At 57.7% G+C, this 23,099-nt stretch overlaps 6 protein-coding genes across 6 annotated transcripts; 3 read left to right on the top strand and 3 right to left on the bottom strand.

The window, feature by feature from the left end:
- Window positions 1–2,737: 2,737 nt before the first annotated feature.
- Window positions 2,738–4,093, top strand: BKCO1_4200023 (g-d-s-l family lipolytic protein; the record flags this gene model as incomplete). The annotated part of the gene is made up of 3 exons (XM_020275878.1): window positions 2,738–2,995; window positions 3,099–3,850; window positions 3,907–4,093. 3 exons carry the CDS (start codon window positions 2,738–2,740, stop codon window positions 4,091–4,093), a joined length of 1,197 nt encoding a protein of 398 aa, XP_020128274.1.
- Window positions 4,094–8,406: 4,313 nt separating this feature from the next.
- Window positions 8,407–10,063, bottom strand: BKCO1_4200022 (mitochondrial pyruvate dehydrogenase kinase; the record flags this gene model as incomplete). The annotated part of the gene is made up of 2 exons (XM_020275877.1): window positions 8,407–9,799; window positions 9,864–10,063. The coding sequence occupies 2 exons, from the start codon at window positions 10,061–10,063 to the stop codon at window positions 8,407–8,409; spliced, it is 1,593 nt and encodes a 530-aa protein (XP_020128275.1).
- Window positions 10,064–10,822: 759 nt separating this feature from the next.
- Window positions 10,823–13,375, bottom strand: BKCO1_4200021 (peptidase family m20 m25 m40 protein; the record flags this gene model as incomplete). Its single annotated transcript, XM_020275876.1, has 1 exon — window positions 10,823–13,375. One exon carries the CDS (start codon window positions 13,373–13,375, stop codon window positions 10,823–10,825), a length of 2,553 nt encoding a protein of 850 aa, XP_020128276.1.
- Window positions 13,376–14,269: 894 nt separating this feature from the next.
- BKCO1_4200020 (l-2-hydroxyglutarate dehydrogenase) lies at window positions 14,270–15,320 on the top strand (the record flags this gene model as incomplete). The annotated part of the gene is made up of 3 exons (XM_020275875.1): window positions 14,270–14,581; window positions 14,649–15,087; window positions 15,139–15,320. 3 exons carry the CDS (start codon window positions 14,270–14,272, stop codon window positions 15,318–15,320), a joined length of 933 nt encoding a protein of 310 aa, XP_020128251.1.
- A 3,443-nt stretch (window positions 15,321–18,763) lies between these two features.
- Window positions 18,764–20,196, bottom strand: BKCO1_4200019 (translocation protein sec62; the record flags this gene model as incomplete). Its single annotated transcript, XM_020275873.1, has 3 exons — window positions 18,764–19,069; window positions 19,161–19,711; window positions 19,764–20,196. 3 exons carry the CDS (start codon window positions 20,194–20,196, stop codon window positions 18,764–18,766), a joined length of 1,290 nt encoding a protein of 429 aa, XP_020128239.1.
- Window positions 20,197–20,541: 345 nt separating this feature from the next.
- BKCO1_4200018 (60s ribosomal protein l12) lies at window positions 20,542–21,215 on the top strand (the record flags this gene model as incomplete). The annotated part of the gene is made up of 4 exons (XM_020275872.1): window positions 20,542–20,546; window positions 20,608–20,751; window positions 20,815–21,149; window positions 21,202–21,215. The coding sequence occupies 4 exons, from the start codon at window positions 20,542–20,544 to the stop codon at window positions 21,213–21,215; spliced, it is 498 nt and encodes a 165-aa protein (XP_020128238.1).
- Between the last annotated feature and the right edge of the window lie 1,884 nt (window positions 21,216–23,099).

Genomic DNA, 23,099 nt, shown 5'->3' with positions numbered 1-23,099 from the left:
GGCTTGCACAGCCTTCCCGTTTTCCTTGGTGCCGCCAGGCCAGCGAGGCCTCCCATTTGGTGGGATGCCAGCGTGTGATGCGGGTGGTGGCGAACGCTCCGACCAACCATCGATTTGTAGCTAGGATGCGGGCTCACCGTTTGTTACCGTAATGTTCTCGCTCTTACCGTCTGCAGCTGTAATGAATGATGTTTAAGCTTTCCTTGCTGGTGCTTGGTGCATTTGCGCACCCACACCGCCGCAAAGCAAGCAAAGTGGGAGACAACAAGTCCAAAGCTGAATGCACGTCTTCCTACTTAGCCAATCACTGGACGCTTTTGCATGTGAGATTTATATGAGCTTGTAGCAACCTCGGTGCCAAGCCTCCCTTCAACCAGATCTCAATAAGCTTCATCAATCGATGACAAGCTGTCCGTCGGGAGTCCACCGCAATGTGCGTCTTGGCGGCAGGCATGTGTTCGTATTCAGCATTTCCGTTGGCGGCTGTTGAACAATATCTGCAGGCTGCGGGTCGGACAACTGTAGGGGGCTTCCCGAGAACGGCCTGGCGGGTGCCCAACAGCTGTTCAGCTAGCTGCTTGAGAAGATGCCTGCGCACAAGGACGGCCCGGGGAACGGTAGCCAAGCGAAGGCGGCGCGCACACGCTCCCGTGCCTTTCCGCCAAGTCGAGGGTGGATCGGGTTAAGGGGCGAGGGAGGGGCCGGCTAAAGCGGGTTGCGGCGTGGTACAGCTTCGCTCTACTTTTTGCTTTTTGCTTTTTGCCGCACTCGACTGCAAAGGCTGTTTCCCGACGCCCTGCTGCCTACTTGCTCGGCCAATTATTCGATGGCTGCGAACTCGGGCTCGCTAAAGAGGTGGAAACCTGTAGCGTGCTGTCTAAGTCAGATGGGTTCGGTACGGGAGGCACTCGCCCTTGGTTGGGGCTAATAATCACAAGTAGGAATGCAGGACACGCGTCCTTGTTGATCTGCCGCACATCTACATTTCGGCTCGCCGGCGATCATGAAGTCCGGGCAAGCGTCCAGCCTGTGAGTGAAAGAGCGAAAATGATGGGCGTCGCATCCTGCACTGTCTTCAGGATCCTCGTCCGGGGGGCTGATGGGAGAGCACTGGCTTGGTCTGCCCTGCCGATCCAATTACCGTTTTCAAACGCTGCTCGAAGATGAGCTCGAGAGGCGCTTGCACCGGATGGGGTAGGTGGCAGGGCCGCGGGATTGGAGGCGTTCGATTGATGCTCGTCCCGGGGTGGTGCGCATGCTTCTGCTGCACGCCAAGAGCGACTACGCTGATGATTCACCCCGGAACCGTGGATTGCAGGCCTTCATGATGCAAGAGTTGGCGGTCCATGGTGAAGCGCCCTGCAACAGACGAGCGGAGGTGCGCTATAAGCTCAGCTGGGTCATCAGCAGCCGGCAGCAGCATGAGGGCTGGTTGCAGAGGATTGGCCCGTCAGCGGGCGGAGATCCTCCCTGTTGTCCATGTACCTACAGTACGGATTACAGCGCTCGTATACGTCCCTAGTCGAGCGTTGCCAGCGCGGCGCTACGCAGTCGCTTCCGCTTTTAGCTGCAAAGCTGTGGTGCTATCCTGGATGCTGCTTAACCACCACCGCGTCCACGAGAGGCCGGATCAGCCAACAGTCGCAAGCGGACTGCGCGGGCCAGCACGGGCGGCGGGCGGCGGGCGGCGGGCGGCTCATCACTCGCAAACATCCAATTCCACCGGGCGGAACCCAGAGCCGCTGTCGCGGCCTCCGAGCGGCCCAAAGCGGCAATGGCAGTCGCTGGCACGCTACGGCTCCGCGGCAACCGGAGCCACCGGCGTCACTGCGTCTCCAGGCAGTCCCACAGCGAGCTGTGATTCCCCATTTGCGTCGAGGAGCAGTGAGCTGGACGAGCGGTTGGCAGGGAAACCGAGGCTGCTGGTCTGGCGCCGTGATGCTGGATTTGCTGGTTTTGCTGCGCGGGGCGAGTGGAGCCACAGAGCGGCCGATCAGTCCAGCCTCTGGGCTGGTGCGCATGGCGTCATGCATGTGCGGTGAGAGAGAGTGGAGGGCCAGGAGAGCGCGCACTTCGGGCGTGACTCGCCGTGGGTGCCTCTGGCCGCCTCGCAGCTGGTCGCGCGCGGCTGTGCTGTGGCCCTGGGCCTTGGCGGCGTCGGGCAGTGGCAGCGGCGACGGGCGGCGGCGACTGGCAGCGAGCTGGGCAGGCGCGGGTGCCACGGCGCGTGCATCAGCGTCGTCGCAGCGGTCGCAGCGGGCGTGGAGCAGCTCGGCCAGCGCGCGCTGCCACAGGCGAGTGCCTGGCCAGGCGGGCGCATCGGGCAAGGCTGGCGTAATCTTACGGCTGACATGGCTGGGTGCGGCGGCGGCGCGTGCTGGGGTGCTGGTCGATGATTTCCCCCGAGACACCGTGATCCAGTCAGGGGCTCGCGGGCTGGCCGCCGCCAACGGCGCCGGTGGAGCGCTTGCGTGGACATCTTTTCTCGATCCCTCTCCTCGCGCGCAACCTGCACCATCCACCTGGCCATGCCCACCCCGAGTCTGTAGCTTCGTGCTTTCTGTCGTTCCCCCGCCAAAACACGCCCACCGCCGTCAATCGCTCACCCCGACTCCGTCTCCCACCCAGACTCGGCGAGCGTCCCTCCCATCCGCAGCAAGCCTCGTCTCTGCGCCGCCTATAATACCGCCCACCCTCAGTGCCGCCCGCACCACTCCCCAATTTGCCGCTGCCGACCATGAGGTTCCTCTCGCGCTGCTCCGTCATCATCGCCCTTGCCGTCACCCTCATCCTCTATCTCGGCTGGGTCATTCCCTCGACGCGTCAATACACCCAGTTCCAGAAGTCGTGGTCTGGCTCGGTGCGCAGGATCGTCACTTTCGGCGACTCCTGGTCTGATACCGGCCGCTATATCCTCAACGGGCCGCCGCCCGGCTATGAGCCCATCAGACATCCTGCCGGCGGTTTCGTCTGGCCCGAGGCGCTCTGTCAAGAGGTGAGTCGTCCGAGCACGCCTCAGCACGCCTGAGCACGCCTGAGCAAGAAACATGGCCTTGTCGTGAGATCGACCTGCTGACTCGCCGCCGCGCAACAAACAGATTCTTTGCGACTCGATAGACAACTACGCCCGCTCGCTGCCGCCACAGGTCACCCAGTACTACACCGACACTGTTGGTGCCGTGCTCGACAATGCCGTCTTCCAGAACGCCACCTCGTCGCACAACTTCACCGACTTCGCTCTCCGCGATCTCCAGCAGCAGGTTCGCGACTTCGTCAAGATGGAGGGTTTCAAGCGCATGTGGCCCATCCAGCCGCCCAAGGAGTGGACTCTGTTCACCATCTGGTTTGGTGTCAACGACATCTTCCACTACTCCAAGATTGAGCGGGCCAGAGCCCTTTTCGCCATCGACCAGAGCATCGACCATCTTTTCCGCCAGCTGAACATCATTCACTCGTGGATGCAGGCTCCCGTCCTTGTCGTCCTTCCCAAGGTTGTGAACGTCACTCACCTGCCTCGTTTCGAGATTGAGACTCGTGCCGATGTCGATACCACCCGTCAACGCATGGCCCTGGAGCTGGCCAACTACTGGAACGAGAAGCTCGAGAGCCACGCCAGGACCTGGATGGGCGGTCACGTCTTCCTGCTCGACGCCGATAAGTTCATGGAGAGCCAGGTTGTCACCAAGCAGTTCTCCAACCCCCCGAGCGTCCGCAAGCGGACTCCTGAGTTCGGCGACATCTCCACCCCGTGCCGGACTCTTGTCTACCCGCAGTCGCAAGATGAGGATTCCGTCCAAGAACTTGGTGTGCAGGAGCAGGTCTGCGAGGAGCCGCGCAACCACCTCTTCTGGTGAGTAATCGATTGCTAAGAAAATTTTGCCTGAACGCTTTTCTAACCGAAATCAGGGACGATTACCATTTGTCCGGCAAGGCTCATGAGATTCTGGGCCAAGCTGCTGGCAAGCTCGTCAAGATGCGCTCCACCGCCAACCACTACGTGGCCCAGCAAGTGTCTGAGGCCGTCCGCGATTCCATCCCACCGTGGTTGAAGGATCGCCTGGAAGAGTTCCACGCGAAGAACAGCAGCCAATAAAGCGTTCCCACGTTTATTTTGCCAGCCCTGACGGTCCCTGCACCGTTTGAGAAGCGCCGCGTCGTGCTTCTGCACGAAATCACGACAGTTTGATACGCCATACGCAACAACCAACACGAAGGATGTTCGTGGACTCATTCCCTTTCCCTTTACAGTACCGAATTTAGATGATGGAATATGGAAGGCACCAATATCCGGCTGCCACGGTGGTTATTTTTACTTTGGACCGCTAAAGGTGGAACCTTGGCACATTTCAAACCGCCTACACGTTTACCTTTTGGAGTTGTTCAATCCCGGAGTCTCACGGATTACACGTTCTCCGACATTTATACGGATCCTGGCCACTTATCGCCGCCCAAGGGATCTCCAGCGCGACACAGTCCGGAAGATTGACAAGGCACATTCCAACTCCTCCCTCGTCACATCGAAGGGCAACAATGTCGCCGCCAGAGCCGAGCCGGCTTGGACAGATGACACGGTCTTCCAAACCCACCAGATTTTCCTGAATAATTCATTTACCGCTCGGCCAATCCACAGAGATACCCAGGATACGACGAGGTCGTTCCAACGTTTCATAGCTTCTTGTTTTGCCGCCAGCAGGCCGGTTTTTGTACAGCTTTTTTTTTTTTTTCAAGAGGTTCCTGCGCGCGTTTGGACCTTCGCAACAAGGCGTGTCTGACCACCGTTTTCCTTCATTAGGGTCATCCGCATATTTGCGTTTCAGCGTTGCATCGGTGCGTCATAGAAAGGTCCCCAGTGAATATGTAGGGACTGCTTGTTTTTGATACAAACTTCATTGGACAAACACCAGCAGGTGTGGCTTAGGGTAAACTTTTTTTTTTCATTCTGTTTCTCAACTCTACATCGCAGTTCACGTGTCATGGCAGAAAAGGGGGTTTCTCGACGAAGGGCTTCTTTTTGGGGAACAACATGTTGCTTTGGGTTGTCTTTCCTCGCTGTCCCTACTCGCACTGTTATTCACACATAACATCAACGATAACACAGATCTATCATACCAGGTAAAGCTTAATACGCACACGAATGGGTCCTGATTGGAGTCTCTCATGCGGGGGATAAGAGCAGTCGGAAGTTGGGCCGGCACACTCTTGGCGTCGATGCAACGTACTCTGGTTTCAAGTAGTGGTGGGGGCAAAGGTGCTGTGGAACGGTCCCTCAACATCCGTCCTGTAGCCCACCGCTTGCATTTCGCCACTATCTTGACAGGGCAGTGTCGCCACGGCCCTATTCCCCCGGCTCTTTGGCAGATGGACTCGGCAGGCCACCCTTTCGCAAGGTTATGTATATACGGCACATACCGCAGACAAGCTTTTTATCCCACGCGCACACACCTGAAATGCGCCACGGAAAAGTCTTAGAATAATGTCTTTTTGGTCCCTTCTTCACGACGGCGGTTTCGGGCCGGGGGGCGGTAATGATGAGAGGTTATGTATATACACGAACGAAGAAGAACAAGGGAAGAAAAAAATACAACGTTGCAAATGCACATTCTGTCCAATGAGAAGCGCTTGCGTGCCACGAATGCGATCACGTTTCCATCGTACAACGGGAGGAACGGACGTGCAGTCATCATCATTGGTGGTAATACTACCATGTCCCTGCCTTGGCTAGATGGCCCTCCTTATTATTGTTTGCCTCCTCCTCCCTTCGTATTCCGCGACATGCCGCAAGGATTGCGGATAGGCAGGGCCGGGGGACAAGAGGGAGGGGGGAACATTTGCGGTGGGTGGGGAGGGTCGGTGCTTTTCGCTAACCTATCTATCTGACGCAGGCTAGAACACCGTGTCCGTTGAGCTTTGATTCCGATTCCTTCGCTTCCGGAGGAAGCACGGAAGGTGCGCGGCGTCCTCTTTTTTTTTTTTTTTTGCCCCACAGTTCGGCTCTTTTCCTGTTGTGGAGATGCCCCAGAGTAATGATGAGAAGAAGAAAATACGTAGTATGTACGGATGTTGGATCGTTGGAGAGGAGGGTGGGGAAGAATCGAGGGCAGGACCACGGTTCATACTCGTTACACAACACGGGGAAGTCCCAGGTCCTTGGTACTTGTGTTCTTTTTTTCGGGCGCCTCGTGCGGGTATCGTGGGATAACGGCGGTCGGTTATTTTAGGGGTCGTTCAGGCGTCCTGCGGTTGGGCAAACAAAAAGCTTGGTTTTTATTTTTTTTATCGGCCCCGTTGTTTCTTGTTCCAAGGAAATGGGTCCTTGAATAACCTGTTGGTTAGGCCCCAGCCTGCTTCTTAGGCCGGGCACTTCTCTCCCGTGGCTCTGGCTCTGGCTCTGACACTGACACTGACACCGACACTTGCTAGGCTGGACGGGCCGCCCAGACGGAGATTAGGCGAGGATGTATGTACACAAATGGATCTTGGTGTCAAGCGTTTATGATGGGTTCCCTCTAAATTAACTATGATACGGATCACTATATAATGAAAAATATAGTGAACGGGACATCTCAAGTTATAAGCACTAGGTACACTATTCATTATTGAGTACTAACAGTCCGGCACAAACGCACATTAACTAGAAGTGTAAAGATGATAGCAGTCAGTCTTATATTTGATATTGAATGTGTAAACAGGAAGCCAGGCAAGCGCCATCCGACACTGTAAGGAGAAGGATGACCAGACTTCATCTGGTAAGATATCGCACGTGTGGCTAGGATAGGGTTCCAGTCACCAAAAACAGCCCCAGCTAAGTATAGAGCATCACGGACTAACTAAATTATGCAGACTATTGTTGGTCCGACAGACGTTTCGAGAACCGCAGCTTGCCCCTTCACTCAACGAACGAAACATCAAGGTCCGAAGCCGGAGAGCGTTGGAATGGTTGACACCCATGGCAGACGAGCGACCCCGAAATAATGCATTTCCGGTGCAACGGAGTTCGGCCTTGCACGGGTCGCACACGTCAATGGCTTGTCTTACTTTCGTCATCCGGGGGGTTAAGGTGTACGTGCGACTTTCAGCCTTACGTGGCCCCGGTGGTGGCGTGGCCGCCGCGGTTTCAGAGCATAAGGGCACGGACGCTGGGCTTCCGACGAGGCGAATGTTGATGAGACGGGTGGACACGGATGCAAGTGACGTGGCCTTGTGTTGTCCGAATAAGCAGTGGTATTTGCGGTGTGCGTGCATGGAGAGGTTGGGTTGGCCTTGCTACGGATGTGTTGATCGGCGGGAGGGCTAAGGAAGAGAGAGACTAGCAAGTCAAGCAAGATTACTGTGGAATGGTCGCGCGTGAATATCCGGGGTCGTAAAGGTAGAGCGTTATACGAGGGAACGCTGCTGACTCTGGTGTTGATACTTTTTACAGATTCGAGTAACGTGCGCATGAAGAAGAGATATAGGCCAGAATCAGAGCATTGGTTGAACCGAACTTGTATTCCATCCAACGTTGCGGTCTATGTGAGTTCGTAGTATTAGAAAATAAGCTACACTTCGTTCAGCGGCCGCGTAGGGCAGTGTCTTCACAATCTTTATACTTTCCCTTAGGTCAGTACGGCGAACTCTGAGCAACAAACAGGAAACTTGTACGTAGTTGGCACCACCGAATGGTTGACTATCGCAGTCATAAGCTTCCAAGCTGTTCGTCCGGTAGTGTAAGGACTGAGAAATTCTGTCAATGCTATCTAAGCTAAAGTATAGTAGGTTAAAAATTTGTGTTTTACAGAGGATTTCAGTCAGGCACACCCGCTTACATTAGTCAAGCCGCAGAGACCAATTTCTTAACGATATTATATAATTCCATACTAAAATCAAACGTAGATTTCATATAAATGCGAAGACAATACATGGATACTACTAATAGAATAGATTTTATAAGAACAAATACTGTTGCAACTCACATAACAAGACGAAATCTTTTATCCTCTAGGTTATAGGCTTCTTTTTCTTACTAAATAATCAGACTTAAACCGTTCATGCTAGGAATTACACTCCGCAGAAAGGTTTTTTTTTTTCTCGTTAGATGCCACACACAATGCCGATATACTTAACCTCAACATACTTCACCGGAAAAATGCTGCCATCCAGACCTCTACCAACCCCAAGAGTAGTAATCATCTCAGTCATGACACAAAGAAATACTTTTTTGATTTTAATCCGTCACCATACCTGAAAACTCCGTACCACTAATTTTCTCGCAATCCCTAGGTCTCGTAATCCTGGCCCTCATCCAATAAGTATATCGAACTTACGAAAGCATCTCCCTATCGTACAGCCACCTACCTTTACTCGCCCCAGATTGCTTTTTTCCCGCACAACATCATCGCCTCCACGCCCTACTACCCTCCCCCTCACTCAATCCACCTTCCCCACCCCCCTCAAGCTCAAATACACGTCCGTCCCCCACCCCCAAAGACTCTGCACAGCGATCCCGCCACCAAAATACTCCGCATACGCCCTGCCCAGCGGCAAACCGTACCCCAAACCAGCCAGACTGGCCCCAGTCGGATTCCCCGCATCCCCCCCAGGCCCGCTGATGGCGCTCAACGCATCGAGCGGATGTCCACCACCGACACCGCCTCCACCTCCGCCGCCATGCAGCGACGCGCGCGCGTCGTCCTCGTTGAAGGTGGTGAAGCTGTACTCCCAGATGCGGCCGTAGTTGGCGGGCGCGATGCCGCCGCCGCGGTCGCGGATGCGGATGGTGACGCCGGGCGTGCTGCGCTCGAGCGGGCGGATGTTGCCGCCCGTGGCGCGGCGGCGGGCGGGCGACTGCGCCTCCTTGGCCAGCATGGCGGGCGTCTTGCTCGCGCGGTCCGCGTTGCCCTGGTCGGCGTTGGTGATGCCCGCCGCTTCGGTGTCGGTGTCGGTCTCGTTCTCGTTCTCGCCGTCACGGTGCGGCTGCGGGTTGGCGGCCGCGGGGGCGGGAGGGGTTGGAGTTGGAGTCGGCGGCGGGGTTGACGGGACGGGCGTCTCGGGCAGCGGGGCGATGGTGACTTCGATGGGCTCGCGCTCGACGCCGCGCTCGACGGTGGCGCGGAAGGCGTTCTTGAGCAGCTCGGTGACGATGTACTCGAGGTGCATGGGGATGTGGGCGAAGGCGTAGTCGGGCTCGCCCGTGATGACGACGCGCGGCCGCACGCCGTACTTGAGCTCGCAGATCTCCGACACCATGTTCTCGCAGTGGCGCACGACGTCGGCCGGCCGCAGCTCCGTGTCGATGACGCCGATGAAGCTCGACTTGGCCGCGGCTTCGTCGCCGCTCCGGGCGCTTGCGTTTGCTTTGCCCCCTCCCCCGTCCTCCTCCTGGACCAGCTCGTTGTGCGGCTGCGAGCTCATGTGCAGCGCGATGTGCTGCTCGGCGATCAGCCGCGTCCCGATGCGCGCGCGCAGGTGCTCGTCGAGGAAGCGCGTCACCTCCTGCGGACTGATGTACCGGCGGGCTTCGAGGAAGCCGCGTGCCAGGATGCTGATGGTGTTTGCGTGGGTGTGCACTAGGTCAGCCATGAGCTCGGTGAAGCGAATCTCATCCTCTAGGCTCTCAACGCGCTTCTCCGCCCATGGTAGTAGTGTCGAGAGGGAGTGCAGGTAATTGCCGTGGATCTTGGACACGTGGGGGTTCGAGACGACAATGTAGGGCAGGTTGCGCAGCGACTGGATGCGATGGGCCAGTCGCGCAGGCAGGATCGAGAGGGTGAAGTTGGCCGAGTCGAAGAGCTGCTCGGCGGTGAGCGGCGGTCTTCCATGCCTGCGGCAGAGAGGATGTGTCAGCTTTGGGCGAGGGCTGAGGATAGTGCGAGGGGGCGTTGTACTTGACGAGGTCGGCGAGGGTTAGAGGATGTAGCGGGCTGGCGGCAAGCTGGGCGATGTCATCGTCGGTGACGGTCTTGGTTGGCAGATGGAGCTGCCGAGCGCGGATCGTCGGCGCTGTTGCCCGAGAGACTACTGTCCCGGTGGGCGTGCTGCTGCCACGGATCGGTATGGAAGCAGGCCTGAGAAGTGAGCGCAGCATCGTTGCCGTCGCTCGTCCTCCAACGGGTTGGACGTGTGCCCAGGCTAGCTATCGGTGCTTATCAACCCACACCATAAGTACCCGTCACGTGGTGATAACAGAGCTCGAAAGAGCTTGCAGCAAGCTTCGAGAACGCCTCTGATATCATCTCGCATACTGGCAGTCGCCCAATCATGACCGCTTATTTCCAAGTGAGCACACTGGCTTGAAGCACGCAACAAACTGACACCTCTTGTATGACGTCCACGTCTGAGTTCACGTGGCTCTTCTCGACTTTTCTAACCGCCCTGCTGGCTATCATACATCCATGTCCTTTTGTGGCGCCCATGTCGAAATCAAAATCAAAAACATCCGCCGAGAGGTATCCAAATCTTATGCGCAAGCCCAAAAAAAGTCGCAACGCCAACGACAACAAAATCAAGGGATATCCTGTTCCAACCTGGAAAATCAAAACCATCTTCGCACTGTTCAGCCGCCCAACCCATCTGCCAGACCCCAGAAACTGTAAAAGGTACAATAATACAACAAGAGAAGAGAACAAGAAGACCATCAGCCGGTACGAAACCAAGCACAAGGCTGTAAAGTGTTCACACGTAGAAGGAAACTGGCTGGAAACTGTGCTGTCTTTCCAACTCGCCATTAGCCATTAGCCATTACCAACAGCGATCAAGGTAAAGCTCAAGAGATCTGAACAGAAAATTGTATGGGCAATATGCGAAGCAAAACATCGTCGAGTCCCGTGATAAACAGTCATGGTCTTTATGCCATCACTACCGTCTTGATAGTCGTCGTTGAGCGATCCGAGCTGGGCAGAGGGGGAAGCGGTGCATTTGGTGGCGGTGCTGGCAGTGGCATATTTGGCGGTGGTGCTGGTGGCGGCAACCCAAGCGCAGGCATCGAGCGCATCTGATGTACCGAAAACCGCACTTGCCCGGGAAATCTCGTAGATTCCGCCTGAGCAGACGAGGGCCGAGCAGACGAGGGCCGAACAGGCGGCTCCAAAGAAGGAGAGCGGTTGCGAGCCGACACGCCCATTGGACGGCGGGTAGAGAGGAATGCGGCTGGCTCCGACCGAATTTGCATGCTCGTTGGACGCCGGAGCGCTGGCTGCTGCTTTGACTGCGGCTGTTGAGGAGTGGGCGGCAGCTGCAACGTGGGAGGCGGAGAACGCATGGGGGGTAGAGTTTTGCTTGGGGGCCGGGTGGTAAGTTGCGGAGGGGTTTGTGTGGGCAACTGCGGCTGAGACGCTCTCTGTCTGAGAGCCGGAGTCGGGTTGACATTGACCGGGAGTGTAGGCCCCAGTGATGATATACGACGCGCTGGCATAAAAGTGGTAGGTCTGATAGGGATCGGACGGAATCCAGGATTTGGCGACGGAGTTTGGCGTTGTGTTGAATTGGCACTGGGGTTCGACGCATATGCGAGACTGCCAATTGTGGATGGTGGGCAGACAGACTCGGCTGTGTCAGTCGAAACAGCTTGGCCAGCAGGTATGGCCATTTTTTCAGGCGGTGCGCTCGCGCTGCGAATCGTAGGCATCGGGGTATAGCTGTGAGACACATGCAGATTGAAAGGCCGCGAGAAGGACATGCGGTTTTTGATCGTCCTGGGTGCTGAGCCGTCGGGGGTGGGGGACTTGTGACCATCCTCTGACGGTGGGGCCGGAGATTGTCTCGCGCCTGCTAGAGCGGCGTCGAATGGGGACTGTCGCTGTGACCTGTGAGGCTGATCCTCATCTGTAGGGGAGAGCGGTTGCATGGGCATGGATCTCCGCCGGGTGCTGGTGCTGGGGCTCATCGAGAAGGATTTCAAGGTCGTCGGGCTTAGTTGGCTCTCATCTCCGGGTCGCGGTGTAGAGTCTCGAACAGGAGAAGGAGGGCCAGTTGAGGCTGGGGGAGAGGTGCCTGAGGTCCTGTTCGAAGCCATCGACAGTCGCGAGTCCTCTCTCAGTTGATTCAGCTGGTTCCCATCGTACGAAGTTGTGGCCATCGATGAGCCCTCCACCGACCGTCTCTTGAACGTGAAGCGAGAGGTAGTGGACGCTGCGTCCGACACATTCCGACGCATGGTGGCAGAAGACCACTCCATACCGGGCTGGGCCGGCGATCCAACGGGTGAAGTCAGCGGCGAACGTTCGTTGTCAAACCGGTTGGGGTCCCTCTGGACGTAATAACGATGGCTGGGCATCTTGGTGTGCTTGCGTAGTCCGTTCTCTTGGCTGTTCTCCTGGTCCACTTCTGATCTTGTCTTGCGCCCTGCAAGGATGTCGATTTCTTGTCTGATGGCTGTCAACCACTCTCCCATCTCCTCGGGGGTGTCGAACACAAGAAGGAGGGTCGTGGCTGTCCTCTTCGCAGCGGTACCTTGCATGCGCAGCCGGGATAGGAGAGACCTCGGCTGTTGCGCGGTCACGGTCCCATCGTCGGTTGTGGACTGCGAGATCTGCAGAACCCAATGCTTCCCTGGGATAAGATCACATGCGAATGCTGCGGAGTCCTTCCCCAGCTGCAGGATCTTTTCGGGCATTCTTTCGGCCGGGCCTTCACCCGAGTATTGGAGCAAGTAGCCGGAAGTGGACAGTACGTAAATCTTGTGGGTCATGTCGGGAGGAGCAGCAGCCAAGGTCGAGCTTGTCGACATTCTCTTCTCCCGTTTCTGCAGTTTTTCAGCGGCGGGCGACGTCTCGTCACTGCCATTGGACAAGTCCAGCTTGCTTTGGAGGTTCTCCCTGAGGATACTGTATTGTCTCTTGTGCGCCTGGGTGGATATAATGGCCTCGGCCGAGGAATTGGTCGCCTGCAGCATGGCATGCTTGAGCGCCTGCGGGTAGACCTGGAATAGCGGCGGCGGCTCCCAATTGCTCGACCCTCCTGTTCTTGACCTCCGGTTGAAGGAGCTGCCGCGCGACTTGGGTGCCACGGCGGACGGGTCAGCTGGGTTGTTGGGCGCGGTCTGCGGAGTAGCAGCGACGGGACTGAGGGCGGCGGTGGGCATGGCCTCGGGGCCGTCCGGAATGGTGGGCAGACCAATCTCGTGGTGGCCGCGTGCTCTCTCGACTCTGGGGCGGCTGAAGAGGCTGAACAGGGACATGGTCGATTTGCGGTTCTCGAGCTTGGCCGGCGGGTCCGGCGCAGGCTGGGGCGGCGGCGGTGCGACCTTGTGCTCCGGCGGGGGTGGTACGACGAAGCGAGAGCGTCTCCAGCGCGAGCTGTGCGGCACCTGGGCGCTGTCAAGCTGCGTCTGGAGAGGCAGGAGGGTTTTCTGGCCTCGGCGCGAGCCGACGGACTCGGCGGCCTGGTCGTCCTCGGCCATGACTGGCACAGCGGAGGACGCGTGGTCAGACGGCGCAAGGGAGAGACATGCACTCGGCCGGGCGCCGGACGGGTGGCACTGGGAGGCCTGGGGCTCGTGGACACGAGGGCAGCGGAAAGCGAGGGAGCGCAAGGGAAGTCGAGAGGGAGGAGATCGAGGATAGAAGTCGGGAGGGCGCGGGCGGCGGGCGTGACACAAGACGCTCGAGGTCAATTTACCTGGGACAGCACTGCAGAATTTGAAGCGGCGCGACCCGGCTGATGGCTGCCAACGAGTCGGCGGCCGGGCTCTGCGGTTGGCGCAGAGGGCACAGAGGGCATATCCGTGAGCCGCAGCGAGCGGGAGGCAGCCGGCGCAGTGATATGCCACGGCGGCCGCGCAGGCAAGCGGTTCCCAGAAGAGTCGAGGGTCAAAAGGGAGACCGGCTGCTGGCCCGGCACCGGGAGGCTTTGGTGAGCGGTTTCACCTTGGCGGCCAGGAGTTGGCGTGCTGCACAAGAGCGCTACCTTCGTTTCAACGCGGGCAGGGCGGGCCTAGCGCGCCCGTTCGCTGAATTGGACGCGTCCGAAAGAGGAGCAGCCGCACCGCCAACGGCGCGCGTGGCCGACCGAAGCGGTGCCTGGGCGGCCTGTGTTCCTGGCGGGGGTGCGCGTGCAGCGCCGGCCGCAGCATTTGGCCATAAGCGCGAGGGCCCTGCGTCGGCCGGCGTGTGGGCTGCCAGCCGCCTCGCCATTGGCTGTGCGGCTGATCGCTGGCTGCAGGTGACGCATGCAGCGGTGGGCTGTCGGTGGGGAGACCTCATCATCGCCCGTCGAAAGCTCATCCCGACTACAAAGCAGAACGCCTGCGATATCCATGCCTGACATCAACAGTCTCCCGGGTGCACTCCCCACCATGGCTACAGACAACCAAGCCCCCAGCCCGCACCAGGCCCCGCACTCGCTGGCCGCCGCCGCCGCGCTCAATGCCCACGAGGAGCGCCGCTCCACCAGCTCGAGCGCGCGCAACTCGACCAGTCGCCGCCGCTCCAGCGTCCGCATGAACCTCAATCTCATGGACCCCAACCTGCCCATGCCTTCCGAGGTCCAGATGAGCCCGACGCTGCACTCGCACCGCCCGTCGTGGCCCGCGAGCCCGTCGCACCAGCGCGCCCCGAGCCTGGGCGAGATCCACCAGGAGCTCGAGAACGAGCAGGAAGCGCAGGTGGTATGGCGATCCCCCTCTTTGCGTGCTTGTTCAGTCGCTGGCTGACGCGCTTGTTGTGCGCTTCCAGAACCGCCTGCTGCAGATGATCCGTCGCCAGCAGACAGAGATCGCTACGCTTCGGGCCAACGACAGCACCCCGCCAGCCTCTGGCCCACGCGACAGCGCCATAGACGACAGCACCCCCTCTTCCGAGCGCTCTCTTTCCCTGCCCCAGTCCGCTACCGCGTCCCAGTCCAACGTCTCCCAGATTGCCCCTCCGCGCTCCCGTTCGCCGATGCCGGCCGCCCAAGGCCCCGGCAGCCTCTCGCGCAACAGCAGCCACCGACAGTCCCGGAACAGTAGCAGGACGGGCAGTCCGGCTCTGCGCCCAATATCCCACCACAGTGAGAGCGGAGATTGGCTGCTTGGAGCCTCGGGCAGCAGGGACGAGAGCGCATTCTACCAGGCTGAGACGCAGAACCTCACGCGGGAGAACCAGATGCTCAAGATGAGGATTCGCGAACTTGGTGCGTATATAACCACATTTAGCTAAGCGAGACTGTTGCTGACACGGGCAGAACGCCAACTTCATGATCTTAACCCAAGCTCCCCTCAAGCGCCCGCCATCAGCTCGAACCTCTCCAGTCCGCCGCTCCGCCCGGCTGAAGAATCAGCCACGGCGGGTGCCGGAGCTAGCGACGCCCGTCCTGCTCCCGCCGACGCCGGAGCCAGTGCGACGCCGGCAACGTCCGCTTCATAGGCGCACTAGAGGGCTGTTGTAATAATAAGCTCCACTCTGGTTGGTCTCGTATCAGGAGCCTCTGTTTCCAATTTTGGAATTTCTCGGCATTTCGTAGGCAGGCAGCACGGCGCAAGGCATCCGGCATCGACAAGATGTCAATGGGTTATCGGCTTTCGGTGAGCGAGTCTATAGGATTTTACTTTCGGTCAGGAGTGATGCTGGGAAGGGTTCTCTCGGTGATGTCTAATGTGATCGGCGGTGTCTGGCGCAGAAACAAGGGTGCGTATGGTGCGGCGCAGCAGGGGGGTTTCAGGCGACGACTTTCTTCGAATCTTTACGAGCAACTGTGAAGCGGCCATATTTCTGGCGGGCCCAATCCAAGGGCATCATTCTGCAATCCCGAATTTCTGGTGGGGCTGAACTGGAGATGAGCGACGGTCATTACAAGTGCGCTTCGCGCGTCAGCCTCGCACCCCAACGAAGACTATGCGAGGTTGTCTCCACACAGCACAGAACTAGGTACTGCGTTGCCTTCCATGCCCGAGGAGTTCTATCTTCGTTTCCGTCCAATTTGTTTAAATTGATCCACACGGCTGTGCCGCTTTCCCCTCATTGGGCCCACCGCCAACGGCCGAACCAACCAAACACGAGAGGACTGCATTCCCACTGAGACATCGATATATTCAACCATGAACTTGGGCTTGGCAGCGCAGCCGCGCAGCCACGCCTGGCGGACACCATTGCACCCTGTCACTTATAGCGGAGGTACGTATAGATGCGACCCACAAAAGAAGATGAGAATCTGAGCAGGCAACCATGGACGCGCAGTAGTTCAAGAAGATGCCGTGAAGACATGTTCGTGCTCCATCTCATCGCTTATTGCCCCTTTCGGCAACGCCTCGACGGATATTGGTGCCCCACTTTCCCTGCTGCCCCCCTTCTTCCCTTTTCCCCACCCCTCCCGAATCCGATCGCCGCGATAAGGGGTGTGTGGAGAAGGGGAGGAGTTCGATGCGCTCCCTGTCACCAGTGCGCTTTCTCGCCTTCCATGCTGTCGATGCGTCTTAATTGGCTAATCATATAGCTGCCCAACGACGGTGCTGCTGCCGCCGCCTCCGCCGTTGCCGCTGCTGTGCCACGAAAACAGCCCGGGCCAGCCCTAGCCTCCACCTGAGTAGTGTTGTGTTGCTAATCACGGTGGCAGCACTAGTAGTAGTCGACTAAAAGCTCTGCACTAGGTATGTGGCGGGATGGTGAATAACGGCTGTTAACCGATCGATCGTGTGGAAAGCACAGGTGAACAACGGCGGGCAGATGGGTGGTACGAGCACGTGGAGAGATGGACACTATTGTTTCATCGTAGAAACAGCCGTGCAAGCGGAGCCGCAAGCATGGGCATCCTCGAGGCATGGCGTGGACGACATCAACTCGGACCATGGCTTGGCGCAAAGGTCTTCGGCATTTAGGAAAGCGGGCGAAATGGTGTATGCTTGCTCGTGGGCCGCTTGCCTGGTTGGGGCGGAAAAGAAGACAGCAGTTAGTTCCCTCTCACAGTGACCATTGATTGGATGAGCTTACATAGCTAGTGCGGGTTGGAAGCTGAAAGTTGAAAGCCACCCCACATTATTTCACCACAGGTCTCAGACATGTCGACCGAATACGGAACTTATGATCACCATCCTCAGAGTACCTGACTCTCTCCTTTCTAGATCAAACTGATTGTGACTAGGCTTTCGACCTTACGGCATCTCCCTTCATTACCCGACTTACTGTGCCACCAATTGACGCGCGCCTCACTTTTCTCGTGCCCGTCCGTAATAACGTTTACTCGGGGCCGACGTAATCGCTTGATCGTCTCGCATCTCTCCCTCTCGGCATCCGAGCTTGTCTTGGCAACCGAGGCCTGGATTGGAATTTGGAAGGAAAAAAAAAAAGGGAGTGAACGAAGACGCAAGGACGGCCAGATTCTCGAGTCGCAGGGAAAAGCCAGCTTGTCGAGCCAGACGGTGGTGCTGAAGCTTGTGCTCGTGCTCGTGCTCGTGTTCAGGCGTCATCGTGGCCGGATACTACGGGTCACATGGTCCCTCTCCCACATTCCGCGCGCATGACATTACAATACAGGCTGATGTCAAAAAAATGTCGTTCAACGGCCAGACGGTGGCTTGGAAAGGTGACGATGTGGTGGACTGATCTTCCGAAAGCTTGGGAAAAGGGAGGAGGGGGGTGGTGGGCAGTGTGATGAGGAGACGGCTCGTCGGCGGGTCCGGTGGCTGGCTGGCTGGGCTGATGAAGCGGGACGGCTGGCTGGCCTGCGGCTGAACACTCTAGTCCTGCGCGCCGTTGCGACCGCATGTGCCACTGCAAGGCGGGCTAACGAGTACACACAGCACTTGCCTGCCCGAGGAGGGGGGGTGGACTACTAGCTGGCCACACCCTCGGATGTCTCTCCGATCTGTGGGCTGAGCTAGGTACATACCTGAGCCTGCGTTCAGGCCGCCTCGCGCTGTTCGTGGCTATGCCCGCATCCCTAGGAGCTGGAAGAATGCCGGTTGTACATAAGCTGCGGCCAGAGCGAATGACCGGTCGTGATGGTGACCATTGCGGCATGCAACACCGCTGGCGTTACACAAGGCTGACAGGGTCAAGTATGGACTAACGTAGGTTCCAAGTCTTTCGTGCAGCTGGGATGATGGAATTATCCCATGCCGGGGAGGATTGATGACGGCATGTTTACAATGGCATTGACACCTGGAGGAAAACATGGTGTGCAAGCAACCACATTACTAGAGAAAGAAATCATTATTGAAAAGACCTGATGGGTCAGTGTAGATCAAGTGATTGAACTTCTTAGGGACGATGCAGAGTGATCTGCTTCCAACCCTCCTTTTCTTTCCTTGTGACTGAAATCGAATGAGCCGTGGACAAGCAAGGTTGCCGCCAGATGACGTAGTGAAGTGAGCTACTACAATCAGTTCTGGATCAGTCAAACAAAAAAGCAGCAACGCAAACTGGTGGAATAAGTGAGTCAGCATATCGCTACACATCACATTTTGCCTAAGAGGCAACTTATTGCATGGACGCGTCCTGGTCTAGAAGACCACCCTTGATTCCAGCTACTTCGAAGCAATTAACCATGTGATCCTACCAGCATGCTATGCACTCCACAACACCTTTTCCTCCCTGTCCACATGCCGGTAGTGTGATTGCTAAAAGAGCAGGAGGTACGATAGGGGAATAAAACATAACGCCGTATTTGAGGAAAGGATGGACATGTGTGATCCCTGTTGTTGATCGTAGCCCGAAAAAGCCCAGGCAACGGCTTTTATTGAAAGATCTACGCCGAGGTTATTGGATCCACCCGTCACCTTCCAAAAGGGCGTGCAGTAGCCTGAGTAGCCTGTCTTGCGGCGCAAAGGAGATTAATAACACATGAATTCGAAAATAAACAAACCCGGTTCTATCTACTCGTCATCGGCCTCCTCAACACTCGCGTGGATTCGTTGGCGAACGTCTCCAGCCGGCTGTTCAACGCCAGTCGGAGCAGAGGCGTTGTCGACAGGCGCCTCGGGAGCTGCAGCGGGTTCTTCCTTGACTGGCGCTGCAGCAGGTGCAGGTGCAGCGGCTGGAGGATTGGGTCCATGTGCGTGGGCGTGGTTGTGCGGGTGATCGTGGCTGTGAGCGCCGGCCTCCTTAACCTTCTTCTTCTCAGCCCTTTCCACCTTTTTCGCCTTCTTTGCCTCCCGTACTCTCTTCTTATCTTCCTCGGTCTGCGCAATGAATTAGTTTGTGTCATTCATATTTTAATTGGAAATCGTCGGGAACTGGAACAGACGTCTCGAGAAGGTGTCAATCACTTACCTCTTGCCACGCCCACACGGGCCGGAACGAATCGAAGAACCCGACATCCTCGAAAAGGTTGGGATACAGCCAGAGACCAGGCGGAACGATGAAGACCGTGATGCAGAACAAGATCAAGCGGAAAATAGCCATGGCAAAGAAGAGGCCAATCAAACCCAACATGCCCATGCTGAGGTACCAGACGCCTTGACGCATAAAGAGCGGCCACAGAGGGAACATGACGACAGCAAAGACTGCAACAAGAGCAAGGCCAGCATACAGCTTCTGCTTCCACTGGGGGCCTTCATATAGCCACACATAGTGCGAGTCATCATCCGCGTTCTGCTGCTGCTCCACACGCACGGTCCAGAGTCCCTTGACACGCTTCTTCTTTCCATGACCGTGGCCTTCGTGCGGGTCGAATTTGGAGACACGGAGAGCAAGAAGGGAGAGAGGAAGCAGCTTGAACGCATTCTCGGCAGAAGCACGGTCGGTAACAGGCGGCAGGAGGTTGTTCTTCTTGCGGGCTTTCTCGTAAGCTTCGGAGTGGAGAGCGCGAATGGCGCGTTTGACTGGAGCTTCAAGTTAGTTAAGATGTCGAAAAAGAGTTCGCATACACCTTACCTCGGAACATGTCCTTGCGCTTCTCGTTGAAGATGCACGTGCGAGGCTTCAGGTCCTGGCTTCTGAGGAAGTTCGCAACAGCGAGCGCCTGAGGAGTTGGCGGACCGGGCTGAGCAGGCTGAGCTCCGGGAGGCATAGGGCGCGGTTGTCCTGGCTGCGGAGGCGGGCCACCTTGCTGAGCAGCTTGCTGCTGAGCCTGCTGCTGCATCATCTGCTGTTGGCGCATGGCTTGCGCCTTCAGCTGCTCGACGTACTGCGGCACGGTCATGCCGTGCTTCTGCGCCTCTGCAGCCAGTTGGCGCTGCATGAATTGAATTTGCTCCGGTGTAGGTTGTTGTCCTGGACGGAGCGGCGGCGGCATGGGACCGCCGGGGCCTGGCATCGGCTGTCCAGCTTGCGGGCCTGCTGGGCCTTGGGTGGGAGGCGTGGCCATCGTTGGTGAAAGAGCTGCAGAGTTGAGGGAGTGAATTTGATGAGTAGGAGTCGAGACGCAGGTGGAGAGCGGCGCGGGTCACTCTCTGCAAGCACGCGTCCTGAACGAGGCGGGCGCAAGAAAAGGCAAGGTTGCGGATGCGGTTTGGATAAAGACACATCGCATCACTGCAAGCGGTCGGCCATGGTGTTCGCCGGCGACCGCTAGCGTGCCAAGCCAACGGGCGCCAAGCCCCCACACTGCAGCCGAAAAGCACTTTTCCTTCGATATCGCGCTCATCTCTTCTTCTGCACCCGCGACACCTCAACCTCACCGAAAGAGACAGACTACCTTACAGCACTAGCCATGCCGTAAGTATCGTCCTTTCGGGCTCTGGCTATTTCTCCAAGGCTAATGCCCGCGTGCTCGCAGTCCCAAGCTCGATCCCAATGAGGTCAAGATTATCCACCTGAGGGCCACGGGTGGTGAGGTTGGTGCCTCGTCTGCCCTTGCGCCCAAGATCGGTCCTCTTGGTCTGTCTCCCAAGAAGGTCGGTGAAGATATCGCCAAGGCCACGTAAGTACTCTTCCGCGCAAGCAGATGCGACGAGCGCAGCGCTGACAGACGGGTGTTTTTCAGTGGTGACTGGAAGGGTCTCCGTGTCACGGTCCGCCTTACCATCCAGAACCGTCAGGCCGCCGTCTCGGTCGTTCCCTCCGCGTCTTCCCTGGTCATCAAAGCCCTCAAGGAGCCCCCGCGTGACCGCAAGAAGGAGAAGAACATCAAGCACACCAAGTCGATCCCTCTGGACGAGATCATCGAGATTGCTCGCACCATGAGGTTCAAGTCCATGGCCAAGACCCTTGAGGGTACCGTCAAGGAGATCCTCGGCACTGCTTTCTCCACCGGCTGCCAGGTTGACGGCCGCTCGCCCAAGGACATCTCTGACGACATTGAGTCTGGCGAGATTGAGAGTAAGTCTTGATTGCCGACTGCGACTGGGTCCGCATGCTAACGAGCATATAGTTCCTGAGGAGTAGATACCCACGAAAAAGCAAAATCTCAATCCACTTAACGTCGTACGCATAATGTTCTGCGATCACGATGGTCATGTCATTGGGCATTAGGGAAATCAAAAGTTCGTTCCCGCCGAGGATCGGGGTCGTTTTGGGTCCGAACTGTGCCTCTGCAACAACTGTGACTATGTCGTACCCTTGCCAACACTCTGGCCCTTACTTTCTCATCCATGGGATAGGCCTATTTTGGTGCAAGGAAGATTGATCCGACCTCTGCTCATCGCGACACCGTGCCCTTCGGGGCTGTGGTGCAGCGATCCATCTTTAGGGTCTACATGATGTTGTGCACAAAGCCCCTGAAATAGCTTTGATAATGAAAGCGGAAATACAAGTAATGATTGAAAATTTCCACTTTCGTGAGGTGCTGCGTAGACTTTCCGCAATGAGAAACCAGTTTATTGGCAATGCACCATTGTGACAGAGAGGCTCCTCCCCGGAGGAACCTCCTTGGTCGATTCAAGCATTCATGATCGGGTGGCTTGGCACCGTGTGTTCGGCGTCGTCGTCGATGCGGCGGGTGGACGTTCAAGCTCGTATGGAAGTAATCTCTTGCGGACCAAGTACGGGCTGGGCAGGTTGCAAATTTGACGGCGTCTTCAGCACGACAACAGGTGTCAAACGTCAAAGTGGATGTTATGGGAAGTCATGGGACGTTGTGACAGTAACTAGCCGTGTCGATCGGATCCACCTGGTAGACGAGCATCAAACACGGGTCCAAAGCTACGTGTGCAGCTGCGCGTTCATCGGGTGCAGACAGGGCAGCAAAGAGACCAAGCTCTGTTTCGTCACGGACACAGGGGCGACAAGCAAGCTCCGGTCGCGCGTGCCTGGCCCAGGGGCACGGAGGAGCTGGTGTTGAGGAGGGTTTGGGGTATATACAGGTGCTCCGCCGTAAGAGAGTGGCAGCCCTGGCCCCCCCGGCTTGTCGGCGGCAGGCTATAATAAGCACAGTGCATAAAGAGCGCACATGCCTGTCCATGGCTGCAGTGGACGGCAAGCAGCGGCACAGCGCTGTAAGGCTGTCGGACAAAAGGTGAGCACAGGATGCTTGTTCCCGCGGCGGGCTCGCCGAGCAGCAAGCGTCCAGCTGCTCTCTCTGAAGCAGCGGGCACTGCGCGACGTTTCAACGGCGACTTGAGGCGGGCTGGGCGCGCACCAAGATCCGGCGGGCCATGTGAAGGATGTCGTGCAGGTGGGCTCCTTACATAAAGCACCCGAGGCTGGGTGGCACAGGCAGCATTAGGTGAGCGGAGCTCGATGCATGCGCTCAATAAAGCGGGCGATATTATTGAAGAGGCGACGCATGCAGCGGCGCGGGCGGCACGATCTGGGCGCGCGGACCCGCGCGATGGCGCAGCGGGCGGGCGGCGTCGTGGAGGAAGGCGTTTGGCCTGCTTGGCCTGCTTTGCCTGCTTTGCCTGCTGGCTGGTGGTGCAGCCCTCACCGATTCGCGCGACAGAAGGTCCAGCAGCTTCCATGCCGCGCAGCCCTGACTCAGGCCGGGCGGCCCACTCCGTGCCATCCGAAACCCAGGCGCGCAAGGATGGATGTTGCTTCTCCACACTCTCTGGCGTCGCGGTGCCATCGGTGGGACCAAAGGCCAACGGCGGCCGATCGCTTCCTTTGCGATGGCGTGTCGGCAGGGTTTAGAGGACGCCACAGGTGATCAGATAAAAAGCAGTGCAGCGACGCCGTACGGCGTGCGCCTGGGCGCTCTCGGCGCAGCTCATATCCCCAGCCCCGGCAGCCTCCACGCTACACGCATGAGCATGCCAAGTTTCTCACCCAGCCTTGCCTTCTTCATCCACCCACGCCTCACGCGCAGGCGCTGCTGCAAACCTCTCCTCC

Source organism: Diplodia corticola (genome assembly GCF_001883845.1).
Source record: "Diplodia corticola strain CBS 112549 chromosome Unknown scaffold42, whole genome shotgun sequence".
Taxonomy (NCBI): Eukaryota; Fungi; Ascomycota; class Dothideomycetes; order Botryosphaeriales; family Botryosphaeriaceae; genus Diplodia; species Diplodia corticola.
This window is presented reverse-complemented; position numbering and strand designations above follow the sequence as displayed.